This window comes from Fundulus heteroclitus, chromosome 16 (assembly GCF_011125445.2).
Source record: "Fundulus heteroclitus isolate FHET01 chromosome 16, MU-UCD_Fhet_4.1, whole genome shotgun sequence".
Taxonomy (NCBI): domain Eukaryota; kingdom Metazoa; phylum Chordata; class Actinopteri; order Cyprinodontiformes; family Fundulidae; genus Fundulus; species Fundulus heteroclitus.
Window position 1 is genome coordinate 6173319 of NC_046376.1, and position 19051 is coordinate 6192369.

Sequence of the window (19051 nt, forward strand, 5' to 3'; positions counted from 1 at the left end):
ACCACTCTCATCGGACTTATCTCTGATGGTGACAAGTCCGCCTACAGGTGGGAGGCTGACCATCTGGCGATCTGGTGCAGGGAGAACAACCTGGAGCTCAACGCTGTATAAACAGAGGAGATGGGTGTGGACTTCAGGAAGAACTCAGCCCCAGCTTCCCTATCACCCTCTGTGACTCCACCATTGACACTGTGGAGTCTTTCCGCTTCCTGGGAACTATCATCTCCCAGGACCTAAAGTGGGAGCTGAACATCAACTCCCTCACCAAGAAAGCCCAGCAGCGGATGTACTTCCTGTGGTAGCTGAAGAAATTCAACCTGCCAGGGACAATGATGGTGCACTTCTACTCCTCCATCATTGAGTCCATCCTCACCTCCTCCATCACCATCTGGTACGCTGGTGCCACCACCAAGGACAAGAGCAGACTGCAGCGTGTCATCCGGTCTGCAGAGAAGGTGATTGGTTGCAATTTTCCATCTCTCCAGGACCTGTACACCTCCAGGACTCTGAGGCGTGCAGGAAGATTGTGGCTGATCCCTTCACCCCACTCACAGACTATTTCAGACACTTCCCTCTGGCAGGAGGCTGCGGTCCATCAGGACCAAAACCTCACGCCACAAGAACAATTTCTTCCCATCTGCTACCAGCCTTATCAACAAGGTCCAGAGCCACCTGTGACACTGGACACTGCCTCTCTCCCCTGTCCACGACTTACAATCTTCTGCGTTACATTAACGCACACCCTACTGTGTGTATATAGTTTCTGTGTATGTGTGTGTGTGTGTGTGTGTGTGTGTGTATATCTATCTATCTATCTCTATCTCTCTATCTATCTATCTCTCTATCTCTCTATCTATCTCTCTCTATCTATCTCTCTCTATCTATCTCTCTATCTCTCTCTCTCACTCAAAGAGAATTGGCCCAAGGACTGAACCCCGTGGTACTCCACAACTGGCCCTAGAGTTTGAAGAGGATTTATTATTAATTTGAACAAACTGGAATCTGTCCAACAGATATGATTTAAACCAGCCTAATGCTTTTCCCTTAATCCCTACAGTATGCTCAAGTCTTTGTAGGAGAATATTGTGATCAACTGTATCAAATGCAGCACTGAGATCTAACAGGACAAGTATAGATACAAGTCCATTATCTGAGGCCATGAGAATATTAGTGACCTTCACCAGAGCTGTTTCAGTGCTATGATGAGCTCTGAAGCCTGACTGAAACTCCTCAAGTAGGTTATTGCTTTGTAAATGTTCACATAGTTGATTAGCAACTACTTTCTCAAGAATTTTAGATTAGATATAGGTCTATAATTTATTAACTCATCTTGATCAAGAGAAGGTTTCTTAAGTAATGGTTTAATAACAGCTACATATACAGGGGTTGGACAATAAAACTGAAACACCTCATCTCAAGAGCAGAGTGTGAAGGTCCAATTAGCAGGGTAAGAGCACAGTTTCGCTCAAAATATTGCAATGCACACAACATTATTGCTGACATACCAGAGTTCAAAAGAGGACAAATTGTTGGTGCACGTCTTGCTGGCACATCTGTGACCAAGACAGCAAGTCTTTGTGATGTATCAAGAGCCACCGTATCCAGGGTAATGTCAGCATACCACCAAGAAGGACGAACCACATCCAACAGGATTAACTGTGGACGAAAGAGGAAGCTGTCTGAAAGGGATGTTCGGGTGCTAACCTGAATTGTATCCAAAAAACATAAAACCAAGGCTCCCCAAATCACGGCAGAATTAAATGTGCTCCTCAACTCTCCTGTTTCCACCAAAACTGTCCGTTGGGAGCTCCACAGGGTCAATATCCACGGCCGGGCTGCTATAGCCAAACCTTTGGTCACTTGTGCCAATACCAAACGTCGGTTTCAATGGTGCAAGGAGCGCAAATCTTGGGCTGTGGACAATTTGAAACATGTAATGTTCTTTGATGAGTCCACCTTTACTGTTTTTCCCTCATCCGGGAGAGTTACAGTGTGGAGAAGCCCCAAAGAAGCGTACCACCCAGACTGTTGCATGCCCAGAGTGAAGCATGGGGGTGGATCAGTGATGGTTCATGGCATTCCCTTTGCCCCATACTTGTGCTAGATGGGCGCATCACTGCCAAGAACTACCGAACCATTCTGGAGGACCATGTGCATCCAATGCTTCAAACATTGTATCCTGAAGGAGGTGCAATGTATCAGGATGACAATGCACCAATACACACAGCAAGACTGGGGAAAGATTGGTTTGATGAACATGAAAGTGAAGTTGAACATCTCCCATGGCCTGTACAGTCACCATATCTAAATATTATAGAGTAGGGTGACCAAACGTCCGTATTTCCCGGGACATGTCCGTATCTCACGTCCTGTCCCGGGCGTCCCGGTTTTTTTTTAGAAAGTGAGGAAGTGTCCTGCTTTTTAAATTACCTTCATTGGACCATTAAATTGACAGGCACTAGGGCACTGCGCACGGCGCTGCGTGTGACGTAATCCCTGAGCCGCGTCAGTGCGGGCAGCCCTGTTCTTAATCAGAAGATAGATAGCGTGGATAACAATATCTATCGATCGATAGACGTGGGGCGTGATAGGAAAAAATAGGGTCGATAAAAAGTTCGATAGACGGTTTTACTTCCTTGCTACAGTCGGCACGCCGTCACTAAGCGCCGCCCTCTCAAACCACAACACAGAGCATGTGAATATGTAGCAGCAAGTAGCGGCGGAGGAAACGGTCCCAAAACGAGGTTTTACTAGTTCGCCAGCCTGATAGAAATAAACAGTGATTTGTAAAACTTGCAAGGAACCGGTAAAAGCAGAGTCTGGTAACGCAACCCACCAGTATTCATCACGTAAGCCGCTCAGCCGCTCACACCCGCAGCAGCGCGAGCTGCGCCTCGTCGTCGTCGCGTTCTGTAACTTCTTCCAAAACAAAGCAGGTATAGCAGCTAAACTGGGCTCCCTTCTTTGTGATAAAATGACAAAGCGTCCAAGCGGCATAAGGACATAACGCATGCAGTAACATGCTTCATAGTGATGGATATGTCTGCTGTTCTCTGCAGCTGAAAAACCTGGCTTCAAACAATAACCTGCCACTCTTGATCCGCGATATAAAGTTAAGTTATTTTTCTAAAAAAAAAAAAATCTGTTATGGTTAAAAAAGTTGGTTGAATAAAGATTTAATTGGAATTCTGCGTTTGTGTTCTTTAAATCAAATCATTTAGCAATATCATAAAATGTCCAGGCAGAGCTGCACATAAAATATGGTTTTAAATATTTTCAATAATTATCGATATCGATCAATATGCCTCTTCTTTTTTGATCGATAAGCTTTTTTTCTATATCGCCCAGCCCTATGCCACATACATCTCTATGCACATACATCCCCCCCCCCCCCCCGCTCAAAGGTGTCCTGCTTGTCCCAAATGAAAATATGGTCACCCTATTATAGAGCCACGTTGGGGTGTTTTGGAGGAGCGAGTTAGGAAACATTTTCCTCCACCAGCATCACGTCGTGACCTGGCCACTATCCTGCAAGAAAAATGGCTTAAAATCCCTCTGACCACTGTGCAGGACTTGTATATGTCATTCCCAAGATGAATTGACGCTGTATTGGCTGCAAAAGGAGGCCCCTCACCAAACTAATAAATCATTGTGGTCTAAAACCAGGTGTTTCAGTTTCATTGTCCAACCCCTGTGTTGGACAATGAAACAAAACGTTATAATTGCATGCATCTGCAATAGTGACTTTTTTTTTCATCGAATGATGACTGAGGCCAGATATTTTACCCAAAATATATTCTGATATTGAATCTAAAAATTCATTCTGAGCTGGAGACATGATGACATCTTTTAACAAACAATGAAACCTATGATCGAACATTCTAGCTGCTGTTCCAGGATTATTTTTTAACAAGTCACACTTTTGGGTCCATTCCATGTCAGCAATATTGCCCATCACATTACCTGCAGACATAAATGCTTCCATAAATTCTGGCCAGTGTAAATCAGCAGAATAAAATGACAAAGAATGTGGGAATTCTTTGTCATGCTATGGCGAAGAGTTTTCGCCATGGCCATCAATTCTTTCTGAACACCTTGCCAAAATACAGGTGTGCCTCTAATTGGTTTCAAAAACTTGTAGTCCATATCATAATTTAAGAGGTCTTTCAAAAAGTCTGGGTTGTTAGATGAAGATGATACAACAGCGGTGTTATGCTGTCCATGATATCCTTTTCTCAAAGCAATTGATACGTTGAAAACCAAATGATTTATTCCAGACAAGTGTTGTGAATAGAAAATATTTGCCACTAGATGTAGGCAGACTCCATCTTTACAAAATGTTTTATATCAAATTAAAATTAAAATAAATTCATTAAAAATCAACGGTTTGCTCTAGAATTCTGAAAATATTCACGGATCTCCAAGAGTGCTTAATCTAATTACTTGAATTTTTTCATTCTCATTGAGAAAAGAGTTTCAGAGAAAATTTTAACCGTTAGTCTTTTGAATGTAAATTTCAATGTCTTGTAAATTGCTCAAAATCGCCTGGATTTTTACCAAACTGAAATCCATGTTTAGTCTGCATGTGCTTTACAAGTAGTGGCCATTTTTATTGGGATTAAACATTTGTGGAAAGTACATTGATTTCTCCATTTTACAAACTTAAAAAAAACAGTGTGTGGAACTTTCAAAAATTTCAATACATGCAGTGAAAGAATTGTTACACCTTATTCAAGGAATATATCCTGAAAAGCTGAGCTCATTACACCAAAACATTGATTTTAGGTGAATTTTTCTAGTTTTTAAGTTTTTTTTCCACACTTTTGCAAATAGGCCCCGCCCACTTCTTTCAATCATTACCATATTTAATACTTTAGTTCAGGGCTATGCCTGGGGGCGAATAAAGAAGGTTTTGTAATAATCCAATCAGCCATTCTTGCTTAGTAGATTTCTTGACATCACAGCGCCCCCTAGTGATGGACAATCCTCAAACGCGTGACACGTGTGCAAAATCTTATTTGGAGTATGGGTTATGAAGGACATGTTAAAATCTGCTATGGTTTTAGAATAATCAGCAATTACATTTAGAGCCAGCTAGCTAACAATTACTTATTTTAGCATTGCTTTTAGAAAAAGTCAAAATTAAAAAATCCGCCGCCATAACTTTTTTTATTTGTCCATTACATGGTTATATATGGAGTTTTGTGCGGATTGCACAAAAATGTATGAGTTTAACAAGAAAGGTTTAACCTTTGTAGCCATGTAGTGCGAAAAGTAGCTGGGAAACGAAGGGTGTGCCCAATCACTTTATGATGCAGAATCATCCAATAAACAAAGTTTTTGAGTGTGGGACCAGTAGTTTGGTAATTACAGGCGCTATAACAAATTGTCCTTTGTTATAGCGCCCCATAGTTGTGAATGTCTGGGTTTGAGTAGCGGTGCACATTCTGTACTTGGATACCTGATTCAATCGATTCCTTACAAGTCCGCATGGGCCGCATAACATGTTTCAGGTGAGAAAAATAAGAAGAATAAATAATGAAAAAACTAACGAAAAACATAATGAAGGAAATACAGATGTGAAAGTCATAATAGATGGGGTAAAAATGGAAAGAGTAAAATAAAACAAGTTTAGAGGGAAGGTATAATTACATAACCAACATTTCAAAAGATTATGTGCTCAAACAATCTTCAACAGAATGTGCATTTCAGTAAATGGTGTGAAGGTATGGAACAAACAGTGTTAAATTAAAGCAATGTCAAAGCATCAAACTGTTTAGGAAAAGGCTCAAACTGGTTTGAGATGGGATTCACTGGATTATTTGAAATAAAATTACTGGTATTCATTCATTGTAAAACCATTTACAAGTGAGCTGAAAAAAAGTTATGAAGGGGACTGCTATGGAGCCCCAAGACATTGTGCATCATGTGTGTACAAAATAGACAACCCTAATCATTATCTTCACAAAACTAATAAAACATGTTTTGGTATTGGAAAGCATCTTCAGTTTAGCTGTGATACATACTACTACTGAAGGTCCTTCCCCTTGCCCACACCCTTCCCCATCTTTATTGAATCTAAAAGAACTTGGCAAGGGGTTCCATATATTTCCATATAAGTACCTGTTGGGATTAAGTGTTTTTGAGTTGTAATAGTCTTACCACTAAATGTAAACTGACTGTTAACATCAACTGTGTGTATTCCAGTAGGCTAGGTTGACTCTACCTTACTATGAATGAGAGCCATGAAGCCAATTTTAGATTGTGGCAGAAATATTTTCAGTAGTTCCTTACACTTCATAAAAGAACAGGTTTTCAAAGTTTAAAATTATAACTTCACTGTATGATTTAACTTTTTCAGTTGAAGAGTTCCTGGAGCTTGAGGGCGCTGTCTTGCTGCAGATGAGAGTAAAGCAACTGATGAAGGAAAAACAGTTGGAGAAGGCTGCACATCTGGCAAAGGTCTGCAATGAATACTCTGCTTTTCAAACAAAGGGGGACTTCAAGCAGATGTATCTTGTCTGCCTTTGTGGCATTTTAGAAAAAGATCAACTTATGTTGGAGGTAAGCAAATTTTATTTATAAAAATTTAAATAAAATGGTGGATTTAGGGCTTCTATTTGGATTTGCAACAAATTAAACCAGATCCTAGATTAAAACAAATGTTAAACTACAGCTCATCTGCCTAGTCTGGACTCTGGGATTTCAACATTTTGGAGAACTAATAAATTCGACCAGATTCTTAGTAAGAAGATGGGTGCTGTCTCTCTGGATCAGGCCAGGTTTTTCCCAAAAGGTTTTTCTAACTAACAATGCAGTCTACATAATTTCCAGGATAAGCATATAGATAACCAGCAGTTTAATGAAAACATGCGGCTAAACATGCCGTCACTGGTCAGTTCAGGGAGAGGGCCTGAGAAAATTATGAAGTCAGACATAATATTTGGCAAACTGACACACCAAAGTAACGCAACACTATTTTTTGTGATTTCTGATTGCTGTGGCTGGGTGTTATGAATAACAATGTTCCTGTATTTATGCTTATCCTTAGCTAGCAGTTTTAGGTAGGATTTGATGTCACCTATTCTGGCCCCTGCTCGCGAGCAGGCTTATTTCATGTAAACAGGATTAGATTGCGGCTTTATAAGCAGATGAGACGGGGAAGTCTGTCGTAGCCATGTCTTGTCCTTTTTTATGACAGCAACCGGTTGCGGAAGGTGCAAGAATAATTCGTAGAGCTTTTCGAATTAATCACGTATTGCGAGATAGACAGGATCCTTTCGCGCAGTGCAACAGATAATTGTAGAGATATTTTTCTTGGTGGCTGTTATAAACAGACAAACACATCATTTAACAGTGGCTTTTAAAAGGATAAAAAAGTGGCTTTTTAAAATACAGTATAATTAAAGGCTACCATTTCGTAGAATATTCTTGTATTTCACTTTTACTTGTCCCCATGTTCTAGTGGGTCCTGTGGAGGCTCTGACATAAAAGAACAAAGTAAATATGAAATTATTAAAATGAAAAAATTTAGAACTGTAGAAAGTGATAGAAACATCTACCATGGACAGCACTTACACGTCTAATTTGTCTGCTACTTCTTGCCAGCTCTCTCTCCTGGCTTTAGCAGACTTTGAGGTGTTCCCTGTCGTTTTAATTAATGACTGAAATTTGGCATAACCTTCCATTAAAAGCTCTTGTTCTGCTTGGGAGAAAAACTGTACACGCCACGCTGAACAGTCAATAGCAGCGTTACTGATCATAGTTTCTACTATAGACACATTTTCCCTTTTAAACCGACGCATGAACGCGCAATTATCTCAGATAACTTAATCCAGCCATGTTAATCATAAACAGGTGTGTTCGAAGAACCCAATTAGCCGGATCATGATTAGCACGATTATATCATCTTGGATGTCTCATTTGATCTCAGATGTTTTAAGCAACGTACAAAGAACGAGCCCTTGGCATTCATGTAGTGTTAGCGATAGCCACTTGGCTGGAGCACAGTTTGCTGAATAAATAATTTATGCGAAGCCTCAAGGCAGATATTACCTTGATTATTTTTATTAAGTCATTTGATGAATCGCGGCAATCCTAGATTAGGTTGCTGCTCTATTCAATTCAATTCAATTTTATTTATATAGCGCCAATTCATGAAACATGTCATCTCAAGGCACTTTACAAAGTCAAATCAATCATATTATACAGATTGGTAAAAAAATTCCTATATAAGGGAACCAGTTGATTGCTTCAAAGTCTCGACAAGCAGCATTCACTCCTGGAGAAGCGTAGAGCTACAGGGAGAGTCGTCTGCATTGTCCATGGCTTTGCAGCAATCCCTCATACTGAGCAAGCATGAAGCGACAGTGGGAAGAAAAACCACCCATTAACAGGAAGGAAAACCTCCAGCAGAACCGGGCTCAGTATGAACGGTCATCTGCCTCGACCGACTGGGGGTTACAGAAGACAGAGCAGAGACACAACAAGACAGACAAAAAAGCACAGAAGCATACATTGATCCAGTAATCTGTTCTACATTAGATGGTAATAGCGGGTGATCTGTCTTCTCTGGATGATGTCACAGTTAACAGAACGCCAGACCAGGTGTACCTACTATGAAGAAAAAGAGAGAGAGCAAAAAGTTAAAAGCTGAAACGACAACAGTCATTTGAATGTAATGCAATGCAGAACTGGAGAACAGTAGAAATCAGTAGAGTGAGAAAAATAGGTCCTGATATCCTCCAGTAGCCTAAGCCTATAGCAGCTCAGGGTAACATGAGCCACTCTAACTATAAGCTTTGTCAAAAAGGAACGTTTTAAGCTTAGTCTTAAAAGTAGACATGGTGTCTGCCTTACGGACCAAAACTGGGAGTTGGTTCCACAGGAGAGGAGCCTGATAGCTAAAGGATCTGCCTCCCATTCTACTTTTAGAGACTCTAGGAACCACCAGCAGACCTGCAGTCTGAGAGCGAAGTGCTCTGTTAGGAACATATGGGGTAATCAGAGCTCTGATATATGATGGAGCTTGATTATTAAGGGCTTTATACGTTAGAAGAAGAATTTTAAATTCTATTCTTGATTTAACAGGAAGCCAATGAAGGGAAGCTAAAATTGGAGAAATATGATCCCTTTTGTTGATTTTCATCAGAACTCTTGCTGCAGCATTTTGGATCAGCTGAAGACTTTGAACTGCATTTTGTGGACTTCCTGATAGTAAAGAATTACAATAGTCCAGCCTTGAAGTAACAAATGCATGGACTAGTTTTTCAGAATTAGAAACATTCTGGAGAGAATGTTTCTAATTTTGGCAATATTACTGAGGTGAAAAAAGGAAACTCTGGAAACCTGTTTAATATGGGATTTAAATGACATGTCTTGGTTAGGGTTTAATATTTTTCCCGAAAATGAGATGTATCAAATCCCGGGAAAAGACGACGCATTTCCCGGGAATCCCGGGAAAAACGCATCAAAGAAAAACGCATATGACCAGTTTATTTTTTTGTTCATTGGCAAAACCTCTAAACTGTTGGGAGATTTCAGAAGGATTCTTGGGAAGAATATGTCCATCTCTCTTAAGTGCTGATCTGAGATAGTCGCATTTTGCCATACTATTAAAGGTAAATCCATCAAAATCTGCCATCTCCGCTAGTATTTCACCAAGCGACTTGCTAGCTTTGCTAAAGTAGCCATCTAGCGTTTTCAGACGTAGTAACTGTGAAAAATGTAGTGTAATACATACATGACCACTAGGAAGCGCTGTTACCGTTTGAGAATGTTATTGACCGTAGAAGAAGAGTGAGCGGTAGTAGGAAGAGAGCCGAAAGAGAAAAAGAGCCTGTTGTGGAGCTGTACGGTGTTCGTGTCTGGAAATAAACCTTCTCCTTGTGGAATAAAAGGTCTCCTGTAATTTACCACAGACGTTTTGTTGCTGGGCTTTCTTCAGGAACTTTCCTATGCTGAGATTCTAAATGTCTGCGCAATCCACTTGTCGACCCCCCAGAACACCTGACAATCCGGTCACACAACATGCACTTTGCGTTTCCTTTTTCAACCTTTTTAAAATGCTCCCATACAAAGCTGGCAGTAGACATCCTCCTTAGGCGGTACCGCGGTAGGCTACTGAATGCAACGTAAGACAACAATAGACGCGCATTGAGTGCACTCCAATAGGAGCGCACTGGATTATTTTTTTTTTTACTTTCATTTCCCGTTTCCCGTCATAACATTTCCCGGGAATCGGGAAATAGTTTTGATCAGATTTCCCGGGAATCCCGTCTCCCGGGATTAAACCCTAGTCTTGGTCGAAAATAACACCAAGTTTGTTTTTTGAGGACTCTGGTCCAAAGATTATAACTTCTGTCTTGTCAGAATTTAAGTGCAGGACATTTAAAGTCATCCAGCTTTTGATGTCATCAAGACATTACTGCAGTCGAAGTAACTGATTGGATTCATCAGGATTTATGGATAAATATAGCTGAGTATCATCAGCATAACAGTGGAAACTAATCCCATGCTGTCTGATAATTTTGCCGATCGGAAGCATATATATAGTAAATAGAATTGGTCCAAGGACTGAACCCTGTGGTACTCCACAAGTGACCCTAGAGTTTGAAAAAGATTTATTAACATGAACAAACTGGAATCTGTCCGACAGATAAGATTTAAACCAGCCTAATGCTTTTCCCTTAATCCCTACAGCATGCTCAAGTCTTCGTAGGAGAATATTGTGGAAAATTACAATGAATTAGATATTTTCAAAAGTTTTATACAACTGGCTGATTACTACAATAGTAACATTTTCTTTTGGGTAAGGTGTAGTTATTGAGAGCAGGATAAAATTTCGTATTTTATCCTGCTGGCTGTCAGGTGAACAACAAACAGGAAGTCTGTTCATGTTTCCCTTATATCAAAGCTAACTACTATATTATTTTGAGGTTCAAATAGGTGGTTTCACTGATTCATTTGAGGTTGTCTTTTGGAAATATTTGTAGAAAATTCTTGATTATTTATTTATTATTATTTATTTACACAGTATTCTAAATGAGAGAAATAAACAAAATAAGACATTTAAAATCTGGAATAGTTGAAGCTTTAAATGATTATGTATTTATTTAAATAAGATTTTGCTTGTGATATAAAATATTGTTTATAGTTACACAAACTTAAAATGTGATTTTTTTGTGTTCAGCTTTCAAAGGAGGACTGTCATGATGCTCTAGAGATGATTTGCAACTTGGAATCAGATGGAGATGACCATGCAGCATTGAGTTTATGTTCAGCTTTTCTGACCCGGCAGCTTCTCCAAGGAGACACATACTGTGCTTGGTGAGAGAGCACCAAATACCCTATTATTGTACTTGGTAAAGGTACTCAGTTATACTTTGTTTTACCATGTCTCATGTGTTGTTTACCTATTTCAAAAAACAGGGAGCTCACGCTGTTTTGGAGTAAGCTGCTAAAGCGATTAGAGCCATCAGACCACGCCTTCCTTGATAGATGCCGGCAAATGTCAGTCTTATCCAAATCAGTGTATCACATCCTGTTCTTCATCAAGGTCATTCAGTCAGAGGTGTGTTAGTTACAATGAGCTCACAGAAATAATTTAAATCTTGCTGTTTGTTTGCCTTTGTACCGTTTTTAATGCTTAAGTTTAGTCATTCTAATATTTTTGACAGATGTAAATGACTGAGCTTTTTCTTCCTTTTTAGATAAATCACAATGGGCTACCAGTGTGTATCGAGTTGTGCATAATGGCTCTACGAATCACATCAGAGGATGATAAAGGAAAGGCCACAGTCTGTAAAACAATTTCCTGTTTGCTTCCAGCTGATCTGGAAGTTAAGAGGGCATGCCAACTAACAGAGTTCCTTCTGGAGCCTACGGTGGATTCATACTATGTTGTGGAGACACTTTACAATGAACCAGATCAAAAACTAGAGGAAGAAAGTATGCCTATTTCTAACTGTCTACGTTGTGAGCTCTTACTGGTTTTAAAAACCCAATGGCCTTTTGACCCAGAGTTCTGGGATTGGAAAACACTGAAACGTCATTGTCTGTCACTAATGGGTAACGAGGCTTCCATCGTTTCATCCATTGATTCTCTAAATGATTCTGAGAACACAGAGGAAGAGGAAGACTATATGAGTTTACAGGAGTGCAATAATATCCCAAACGACATAGTAAGCGGCACATATGAAATTCAAGATGTCATGGATAGGAAACAGAAAAATCGAGAAATGAAGAAACTGAGGGAAAAGGGCTTTGTATCCACCCGTTTTAGAAACTGGCAGGCCTACATGCAGTACTGTGTGCTCTGCGACAAAGAGTTTCTTGGTCACCGAATTGTTAGACATGCCCAGATTCACCTTAGCAGTGGAATATATACTTGCCCAATATGTGCTCAAACGTTCACATCAAAAGACACACTGCTTCCTCATGTAACGTCGCATGTTAAAGTTTCTTGCAAGGAAAGGCTGACTGCAATGAAAACCAACAAAGCAATGGTTCATTCCAAAATGGCTGCTCCTCCCATTGCAATTTTGAAGGTAAAGGCCCACAATGAGCTAAAGGAAGACAGCAGTTCACTACAGCAAAATTGTGGTGCAATTCAAAGAGCTCAGGCACAAGTGGATAGACGTGATGTAGATATTAATGAAGACAACGTGTGCCCTGTTGGGAAATGCAAGAGGAGCTTTAAGTTTTTCAAAAACCTCATTGCACATGTAAAAGGTCATGGGGACAATGAAGAAGCAAGAACGTTTCTTGAACTGCAGAACAACAAGGTGGTTTGCCAGTACTGTCGTCGCCACTTCATTAGTGTCACACATCTTAATGATCATTTACAAGTCCACTGTGGTGCAAAGCCTTATATTTGTATCCAGTTAAACTGCAAGGCAAGTTTTCTCACAAACACCAAACTCCTAATACATAAGAAAACACATTCAGTTTTCAAAGCTAGATGCATGTTTCCAAAGTGTGGAAAAATTTTTAATGCCCCTTTTAAACTCTATGACCATGAGGCACATCACTACAAAACCTTTACTTGTAAAGCTTTTGGTTGTGGAAAAGTATTTCACTCTCAACAACAGCTAGATTTACATCTAGACAACCATGCTACTCAGGATCAAGAAAGTCCACCTTGTTCACAGTCCTCATCCAATACACAGCTTGGTTCTTCTTCACTTAGTAAGCAAATGCTTTCCAGTCAATCTTCTGTGAAACAAGGAACTGTGAAACAAGAATATTTACAGGAGACCTTGAACTCTGATGCTTCTGCTTATCCAAAGGATGGAGAACTTATGACAATACAAAGTTTGCCAGAGACTTCACAAGAACATGTGGATGCCGTGGATGGATGTCAGCTTAAATCAGAGTCGCCACAATCAGTGTTTCCAACAGACATGTACAATTCTAATAATTCTCTCATTCGGTCGGTGCATTCCCATTTACTTGATTCTAACAAAGTAGAAGACAAGTTTGATCATAAGTCATTAGATTGTGAGATTCCACCTCAAAGTTATCCAATACATCCATTTGAAGCCAGTGTAGGAGAACTTGTACAAAGTCTGCCACACACACTCCCCAGCAAAGGAAACAGTGATATCCCTTACAAATCAAATCATAACTTTATGTTACCTACTCAGCTAGGGCCTGTGTCTTGTAGGAATCATTCAGTAGTATCATTGCCCCACATTTTTCCAGATTCAGCAATGTCCCAACCACTACCACCAGACCTAATCTCTCAACAACTAACCGAGAGCAACCAGAGGAATTTACCCTCAAATATTACAGTCACCTCTTCTGGACAGATAGAGAGGTTTCACTGTGCATTTGGAGCATGTACAAAAAACTATAGCTCTTATAGAAGTGTTTCCAAGCACATGAAAGCAGTTCACCCTGATTTCTATGAGCAATGGAAAGTTGCCAGGACTGATATCAGATTAAGCCACATTCCAGCACAGAATGCTGCATCAGGGCCGTCAAGTTCAGTCTCATCATTACAGAAGAAGCAGGCCAGTCGTCGAGTTCAGAAAAAGAATGTTATTCCACCAAATCCCTGTGTTAACATGAGTACTACTGCTCAATGTAGTATTCCACATAATCTCCCCTCATTTCCCCACAATCCAAACAGTTCTATGCTAATGGCAAATGTTTTGAATCCGATTGTCCTTTCTCAGTTAGGAGCTGACCGAAGACCAGTAACAGCGGAGTCTCAAGTTACAAAGGACCAGAACCCTGTTACTGCTGAAAGTGAAGATGTTGCTAACTGTAATTCTTCCAAAATATTCCCATCTACTCAGCAAATTATGCAAGAGATTGATTCTACTAGTGATGTTTTCCCACTTTGTATTCCTTCTTGCTCTGCAATGGGATCAAAAATAAACCAACCACAGTCCTTGCAGCCACAGCGTGATAAGAGTAGACCTCAGTCTTCTATGTCTTCATGCATTCAAAGGTCAGTGGAGTCATCACAACAAATGGGAGCCTCTCAGCCCTGTATTGTACAGATGGAAAGCAGTGCAGTACCACTTTCAAATACTCCAGAGAAAACAAATTCAAGGCAAAATGATAAACTCTCTGATTTTTCCATTGCCGAAGAAACTTTAAACAGAACTTTTCAGCCGAACTATGGCCCCACCACCTCTAAAGAAAGCTCTGAGACTCAAACGCAAGCCAAGAAACACACAAGAACCAAATGGCCCGCAATAATCAAGGATGGGAAATTCTTTTGTCGAAGATGCTTCAGACAATTTGATAATCCTAGATCTCTTGGTGGTCATTTGTCCAAGCGAACAGTTTGCAAACCATATCAGGAGTCAGGAATAAACACAGATTTACCTCAATCATTTCTTGATCTTCTAAGTTCATCACAAACAGTTGCCACATCCCAGTCACTACCATTTTACAATGGTGTTGCTGTGTATCAAAAGCCAGATAAGAGGTTAACTGATTCCTCTTCAGCTACAAAACATCCCACTCTTCAAAATTCTCAAAATAACCTTCCTACATTTGAAAATAGTCAGTCAAATAATATTTTCAAGCAGCTTATGACAGAATCCAGTACTGATTCATTTGTTCCTCCACCTGATACCCAGCCATTGTTCCAAAACAGCTGTAGTTCTCATGCAGAAAGTGAGGATCTACTTGGTACCTCAGTTATAAAACATACAGAAACTGTCCAGCTGATGCAGCAAGCTAATTCATACAGTGCAACCCATTCTCCCGAGTCTCATGTGGACAAGTTTCCTGGGAATAAATTATCTGATCTGCTTCTTTCAGAAGTCCTCACAGAGAACTCTTCTAGTGCTCTCCTATGCAATACCCCCAAAATCAGTAGAACTCCTGAATTAATTTTTCATGAAAGTTATCCCTCCAAGAGAACTATGTCAACTCTAGATGAAGGTTCAAACTCAGTGAAGCAAACATTCTTTCCCGATTATCACCTTAGTCAAACAATTACAATTGGTAAGCAAACCATGAGTCTAGTGAAGACTACTGATAAAGATGTCAAAAAGCGACTGCGTGAGCAGATTTTGGCTGGGGATTTTCAACGCAGAAACGTCTTTCCTCCTGGAAATATGAGTGAAAATGCTTCGGGCTCAGTCTGTAGTCCTTCCAGTAATTCTGGATTTCGGAACTTGTCTCATGAGGCCACAAGTCATTCAACAGCTCATGAAGAAGTCCTTACGAGAAAATCTTCAGTTATTGCAGAATCTTCTGGTGAAATTGAAAACCTACTGAACACCCAGAGCTTTACTAGTTTCAGACAGACTCCCAGAATGCTCATAGAGCTGCCAAGCCTGCCAGTAACTGCAGCAACTAATCGGGATCCTGGACCTTCAGAGTTCTCAGCAAGCCAGCAGCAGAGGATAACAGAAATTCAGTATGCATTTGAAAGGCTTGACTTAGTCAGAGAAAAATCTGATCAGTTAATAACTTTAAAGAAAAATGAGATTGATTCAAAGAGTCCATCTGTATCCTCTGAAGTGACATTGCATACTTCAGTTCCATCAACATCTGTTAACGTTAAACCGTTTGCTTGTGAGAACATTAACTGCACATTTAGTTCCATTTCCAGCGATGCACTGTGGAAGCATCTCTCCAAAACACATAACTACACCCTGGAGATGGTCAATGCAGTAAAAAAAAAATACGGGCAGTATGCTCCTTTCAAGTGTCAGAAATGTCCAAAAGCATTCACTCGAAACTCAAACCTTCGCATTCATTACCGAACAGCTCACAAATTATCAACTAAAGAAATTGCAGACCTAGATGTAAAGCGAAAGCTGGCAAAGGCTGAAGCATCAAATGCTAGTCGAAAAAAGACTGAGAGTGTAAGCCAGGTTCCAATGGCTCCAATTACCACAGCTAATCAATCAACTTCAGATAACTGCACATATATGTGTCCTCTCCAGAGTTCAATAAAATGTCACACATATGTTCCTTGTGCTAACACAACTAATCATAAATATCAAGGGGATAATCACTTCCCAGTTATCCATCCTTTAAAAGTTGTTCCCAAGCATAATCAAGAACAAACTCCCCTGGCAGGGGCTCATACCGTTGCCAGTTTACAGTCAGTAAAAGCAGGGATATCTACTGAACATTGGTCCAAACAGCAAAGAAACCTTCCTGAGGAGCATGCAAAGAGTCAGCAATTTCCGCTATTCAAAAATTTGTCTGCCACACCTGAGCCAACAAATGAAAATGGTTATTTCAAGAGGGGAACAGTGGTTAAAACAAATAACATTGTCTGCAAGTCTAAAGGGAAGAAACCAAAATCAAGAGATGCAATGAGTCCATATAGACCGTATCGCTGTGTCCATCAAGGCTGTGAGGCAGCCTTTACGATCCAGCACAATTTGATCCTCCACTACAAGGCTGTGCATCAGTCGGCCTTGTCAGCACTGGAAGTGAGTGAAGAGCATGACCAAAGTGATGATGCAGATGAACTAATGGACCATGATAAAGAGGTAGAGTCGCTGCAGATTACCGAATTCAGATGTCAAGTTAAAGACTGCTGCTGTGTTTTTCAAGAAATTCCTTACCTCTTTCAACATTATCTCCACTTGCATGAGTTCACAGACTGTAAGGTGGAAGCACTATTGTCTGCCATCAGTCTTAGCAGGTTTGCTTGTGGCCACCAGGGCTGCACTGAAACCTTCACTACTTTCAGAAAATATAAAAGTCATGTTAAAGAACAACATAAAGACCTAAACTTTGCCAGACCTGAACCACTGCACATTTTATTCAAGTGTGAAATTGAAGGCTGTGACCGCTCTTATGCCACAAAGTCAAACATGCTCAGACATATGATGAAAAAGCATCAGGACCTGTACCAGCTTAAACTACAAAATAAGCAAGTAAAAGAGGATGAGATGAAGCAAAACTCAACATCTTCACATTATCAAATCACCAAAACCAGTAATGGGAAAGAAAACATTGAGAGCAACAAAAAGATCCCCCAAAGAGCTCATGACAGGAAGAAGGTAGACAAGTCAAAAAGCAAACATTGGCTGAAATATGGAAAACCTTCCTTGAAATCTAAAGTGGATGCATCTGCACTGTGTACCATGAAATTTCCGCTACAATATCCTTGTATGATCAAAGGTTGCACATCAGTAATGAAATCAGAAAAGAGCATACTCAAACATTATATTGGACACGGACTATCGGAAAAGTACTTGGAACAGCACAGGAGTCACTTTATATTCTGCAAAAAGTTCTCCAGACAGAAATGTCGTTCCATCAAGAGTGATGATTCCAAATCTGAGAACACCTCTGAGCAGTCAGACACTGAGAAGACAACAGATACCATCATGGGAGAAGGAAAATATGAATATTCAAAGCCGGTCCTACGTAGACGGAGTCCAGCAGAGATACCCAGTACTTTGTTTAACACCAAGTTATCAAATAAGAACAGCTCTGAAGGAGCTGTGGTACTAAAACGTAAACGAGGACGGCCAAGAAAATTCACAGAAAGTTTTGACAAACCTAAAAAAGTAATTCACCCACCTAAGGTTGCTGTGGTTGTCTGCAAGGACAATACACAGACACCCCCAAGTCTTGCAATAATTCCAGAGGAGAGTGAACAGACTGTGCCCCTGGCTTCTTTTAAACCAATGGGATTTGAAATGTCTTTCCTGAAATTCTTGGAACAAACTAACAAATCAGAACAAAGTTTGATGGGATCAGTTAAAGGAACAGAAAAGAGTGAGAACCAAACGAGTTCAAACAGCATAAAGAACTGTGTCTGGTTTAGCAACCATCAGAACTTAAAGTCACTTTCAAAGGTTAAAATAAAACTAGATCCAGCCTTTTCAAGTTTTGCAGAGCCCATGTTGAAACAGCTCCAGGATATGGACCCAGCTGTAGTGTTAGAAAAATGTGACTGATTGCTTTTTGGAGGCTTTTTTAAATCCAAGAAATGAATCTCAGAATTTAAATAAGGCTTAGTTGATAAACTAAAACCATCAGTCTGCTCCACATTACTATCTCTGTACAGCTCTTTTTCATATTGTAAAGTGTAAAGCATGTTCAAATGACATCAGCTTGTGGTGTCTAAGTTATCCCTGTGGGAATTTGAGACAAATGAGCTATATTCTGTGTGTAGTTTGTGAGATATTAATCAATGCGTGCTGTGTATATAGATTTAAATCTCCCGCTGCCACCAGCAGTCTTAAAGTTTTTGTTACTTAGTGGTTTTGTGTTTTTTATAAGATAATAGTCATTGGGGAAGTTATGTGAAGGTTAAAATCAGAGCTGTTGTATGTGGACCTATAAAATGATTTTGTTACATTTTTCTCAATTAAACTTACCTGTTAAAACACCAACTGGTTTACTTTGACTTTTTAGTCACAAGTTGAATACCTGCAGGGTTATTTAATCTGTGGGGGTTTAAAATGAAAATACATCATGCTGATCTGCAAACAGATAATTGCAGAGCTAACTTTTCATTTATCACATTACCATTGACGCCAGGTTTAGACACAGTTGGCGAACCAGTCAGTTAACACTACATTGGGTTTTGATTCCTGTAAGTACACTA

General features: G+C 40.0%; 1 protein-coding gene across 1 annotated transcript in view; it reads left to right on the forward strand.

Moving 5' to 3' along the window:
* The window catches only part of znf292b (zinc finger protein 292b), a 71971-nt gene extending 53135 nt beyond the window's left edge, over nt 1-18836 (forward strand). Inside the window, exons 5-8 of the mRNA XM_012858123.3 lie at nt 6362-6564; nt 11192-11328; nt 11431-11572; nt 11712-18836. Coding sequence (XP_012713577.2) covers nt 6362-6564; nt 11192-11328; nt 11431-11572; nt 11712-18398 — 7169 coding nt within the window. The 3' untranslated portion in view covers nt 18399-18836. The remainder of the gene's footprint in view (nt 1-6361; nt 6565-11191; nt 11329-11430; nt 11573-11711) is intronic.
* Nucleotides 18837-19051: the final 215 nt, after the last annotated feature.